Genomic DNA, 4,259 nt, shown 5'->3' with positions numbered 1-4,259 from the left:
CGGTATTCACAAATTAATGTATTATTTATTTACCTAATCGAGGCTTCCCATGTGTTTGTGATGAATTTAGTGATTTAAGAATATTCATTCCTTATATATCTTTCGGAAGTATGATAACTGATTTAAGAATATTCATTCCTTATATATCATTCGGAAGTATGATAACTATATATATATATATATGAAACCTACTACTCTTTCGGTTCAGACGGTACGGATCATTAAAATAGGAGGATCCATGGAGACCCCTTTAACAGTGAAATCCATATACATGAGGAAGAACCCTAGTCGTCGTTAGAGCTCGCAACATTTTCAAAATCTCATCTTGCAAATCGGGAAACAGAAACACGAAAATGAAGGGAAGGATAATAATTTTATTGATCGACAATCAACTCATAAAATTTACATTTCGACAGCAAATTCAAGAAGTTAAATAACTGTTCGTTGAAACAAGACATATTTCACACAACAAAAAAAGGAAAAAACATAATTAATCATCAATTGCCAGTTTACAAAACCATCTGAAAAAGCAGAAAAAGAAAAGACAAGACACTGCCGTCGCCATTACAGAGGTGCCGATGTGACAGGAGGTGCGACACAAACATCATCAAAGTTCCACAGATTAGCCACAAGGTTTTCCTGTGTGGAACCATTTGGTGCCATGGATTGCCCGTCCAGATAGGGAATCTGATAAAACTTCATGTAATTCTCATACGCAATTAACTCCTCGGTCAGTTGCTGTACCTCGTTTTCTTCCTCTCCAGTTCCCAAATCCACCACCACCACCTCCTTATTATTCACCTTCTCTTGCTTCTCCTCCACTTCCAGCTTCACTTGACCCATATAAATATTACTCTTCACGTTCTGATTACAGCCCACCAGTCTTGTTACCTCCTCTGAAGCGGACCCAGAATCATCCTCCCCGGAAGCGACAATTGGCTGGCCATTAAAACCATTTGAAGAGTAGGATCTAACCTGATTCATACCAGAACCGTACCCAAAATCATAACCTTTTGAGAAATGACAGGTGGGGTTTTGGTACATAGGAGGCTTGGTAGTTGAATTTTGAGAGGAGGAGTAATGTTCATCTTCGTTAGGAAAATTGACTTTGGCTTTCTTGCCGCGGATTATGCGAGCCTCTCTGTCGTAGGCTCGAGCTGCTTCCTCGGCAGTATTGAAGGTACCGAGCCAAACACGGACTCCTTTTCTTGGGTCACGAATCTCAGCTGCCCATTTACCCCAAGGTCGTTGCCTTATACCTCTGTATAAATTCTTCCTCTGCCTCTTGGCATTGGGCTTCTCCACTTGCTCAAGACCCCCTGTTTCTGCATAAATTCCACATTCAAAATCAATTTCTTTGAAACATGAACATGGAGGAAAAACCTATAACAAGAAATGAAATGAGAGAATATGATACCTGAAGCGGGTTGGGGTTGGGGTTGGGGTCGTTTGAGAGTAAATGACTCCTCCTGATTGCTAGCTTGGCTCAGAGAGGACTCAAAGGGACCGAGTTTATCGAAGCATGAGTTTGGCCAGAACTGTGAAGCTGCTTCGCGGCGGCCGCGGTTACGAGGGATGATATCAGCTAAAATAGCACCGCCACACATATTTCTTTAATTAGCTAAACAATAAAACTATGAGAGATCTGTTGATAGGGAAGTAACGTAGACGAGGGTTTATGATGAAGAAGAGTTGAGTCGAAAACAATTTAAGACGGATTTTTAAGTTGAAGGATGAGTGAGTAATAAAGAGGAGGGGGTTTATGTAGTGCGAGGAAACGAGGTGGGTGGGTGACAGCGGTAGGGACAAGCGGTCCGGTTTAGGAACTTTCTTTAGATATGCATCAACTGTTTTTTAAGATATGCATAACCTTTGTTGACTTGTTGCTGTAAAAAACACTTCATTTCCTTGGGTTATCGCGGATGTCAAAGCTGCTTAAATCCAAGGTTATCTTTCAACGAATCTTGCTACGAAGGCAAAATAAATAAATAAATAAATCATTATATTATAAATACTTTCTTAAAAAAAACCTAAAAGAGATAAGAAAAAAATTGTGGCACATGATACAAACCATTGTTTATTGGATTACCCTTCTGAAAAAACTATTAAAACTTGTAATTCACCATGAAATCATATTTTTTTTATTTTTTTTACAGTGAAATGACTCTAATGACACTAAAAATATACAACTTTGATCTAGAGGATTTTTTTTATCTTTTTAATATTATCTACATAATAAAATTACACCAATACTTTTAAAAGCAACAAAATAAAAAAAACTTGTATAAAATAGCTTTTTTATTTTTATTTAAAAACAGTAAAGTGACATAATTATTGTATCAACCTCCACTCTTCCTACATAAATTTACAATTAAGAATGTCATAATTCAATTTAAGATTAGGATAAAAAATATTTTTTTATCAAATTTTTTCTTTATATTTCAGTATCAAGTTAGTGACATCAAACACTATATATATATTCTCAAATGGAATAAAACAAGTTAGACTATAGAAATTTTTATAAGTTAAATTACAATATTTTAGTTCCTAAATTTTTAATTACAACAAAAATTAATTTCTTAAAAGACTATACCTACAAGCCGATGTCCTAAAATTAACTAACTTTTTTTTTTATTGATGAGATGAGCCTAATTTTTTTAATTCAAAACATAATAAAATATAATCTCATATAATTTCAGCCCTTTTCTTTCTTTTTCTTTTTTATTTATAAAACACAATTTCATTGAATTCAACATTACACATTACACCAAATTTTTCAATTTAAATTCTCACTTCATTCTATTGTCTAAAACTAAACATTTATCTCGTAAGCGTGACCAAACCCTTAACCAAGATAATGAATTATATAGTTTAAAATAGACATTAATCCTTAACGAGAACTATTAATTCACACTATCCAAAAATAAGGTGTTAATATCTACACCAAGATAACTAGCTCATATTATCCAAAATCGGGTATGGTCCTGTAACAAGACAATTTACTAGCTCACATTATTCAAAATTATGCGTAGTCTTGTAACAAGACAATTAACTCATATTATTTAAAATTGGACACTAGTTCTTAAATCAAGATAACTAGCCTTGACTTCAAATTGCAAAATTCACAATTCAAATGAATTAATAATAAATAGTTTTAAATTTTAATAATAAAACAATTCAATTAATGTAAGGTGTCTACCATTTACTTAGACTTTGTACTCGACTCGCGATCCCTTACTGTTAAAGAGTGTTCCTGGTCTCACATGTATCACCAAATATATATTGTTACTGCTACTAATACTGCTATTACTATTATTAAATCATACACTTACCATTTATTACTCTAATATTATTTATCGAAATAATAAATCAATATATTAATCAATTCAATTCAATTCAATAATTCATTTTGATAATTATTATCGATAAATAAATCAACATATCAATTAATTCAACTTAATAATTCTTATCGACATAATAAATCAATGTATAAATTAATTCATTTCAATAATTTATTTTGATAACCCTTATTAATAAAAATAAATCAACATATCAATTAATTCAACCCAATAATTCATCCCGGTAATTCTTATTGACATAATAAATCAACATATCAATTAATTCAACTCGATAATTTTTATCAACATAATAAATCAATATATCAATTAATTTAATTTAATAATTTATTTTGATAATCATTATCGATAAAATTAATCAACATATCAATTAATTCAACCTGATAATTCGTATTGACATAATAAAATAACATATCAATTAATTTAATCCGGTAATTCATTTTGATAACCTTTATCAATAAAATAAATCAACATGTTAATTAATTCAACCTAATAATTCATCCTGATAATTCTTAACAACATAATATATCACCATATCAATTAGTCAGGTGATAATTTATCATGATAATTCTTATCAACATAATAAGTCAATGTATCAATTAATTTAATTCAATAATTCATTTTGATAATCTTTATTGATAAAATAAATCAACATATTATTTAATCATATCAAACACATTCATAAAACCTCTTAAGTAATAACTCAATTTCCTCAAAATCTTTATTTTTTATGACCGACACTAATCCCCTCTAATACTCATTATATTTCTTCAATTATCTACTATAAGACATTATTTGTAACATAATTTATCCCAATTGCAATAATTTATAGCAATATAACATTTTCCCTAAATTACTCTTCAAGAACCCTAATTAGAAAAACTCAATTTCATGCATAAAACT

General features: G+C 30.8%; 1 protein-coding gene across 2 annotated transcripts; it reads right to left on the bottom strand.

Annotated features, from left to right (window-relative positions):
• Positions 1-354: 354 nt before the first annotated feature.
• LOC105114951 (ethylene-responsive transcription factor RAP2-12-like) lies at positions 355-1,754 on the bottom strand. Of its 2 annotated transcripts, none has more exons than XM_011011688.1 (2): positions 1,418-1,754; positions 355-1,325 (listed from the first exon to the last, which is right to left on the bottom strand). In XM_011011688.1, the coding sequence occupies exons 1-2, from the start codon at positions 1,605-1,607 to the stop codon at positions 565-567; spliced, it is 951 nt and encodes a 316-aa protein (XP_011009990.1). In that variant the 5' UTR covers positions 1,608-1,754; the 3' UTR covers positions 355-564. The 2 variants fall into 2 exon arrangements, with proteins under 2 accessions (XP_011009990.1, XP_011009991.1); XM_011011689.1 differs by having other exon boundaries at positions 355-1,319.
• Between the last annotated feature and the right edge of the window lie 2,505 nt (positions 1,755-4,259).

This window comes from Populus euphratica, unplaced genomic scaffold (genome assembly GCF_000495115.2).
Source record: "Populus euphratica unplaced genomic scaffold, PopEup_1.0 scaffold597.1, whole genome shotgun sequence".
Classification (NCBI taxonomy): domain Eukaryota; kingdom Viridiplantae; phylum Streptophyta; class Magnoliopsida; order Malpighiales; family Salicaceae; genus Populus; species Populus euphratica.
This window is presented reverse-complemented; position numbering and strand designations above follow the sequence as displayed.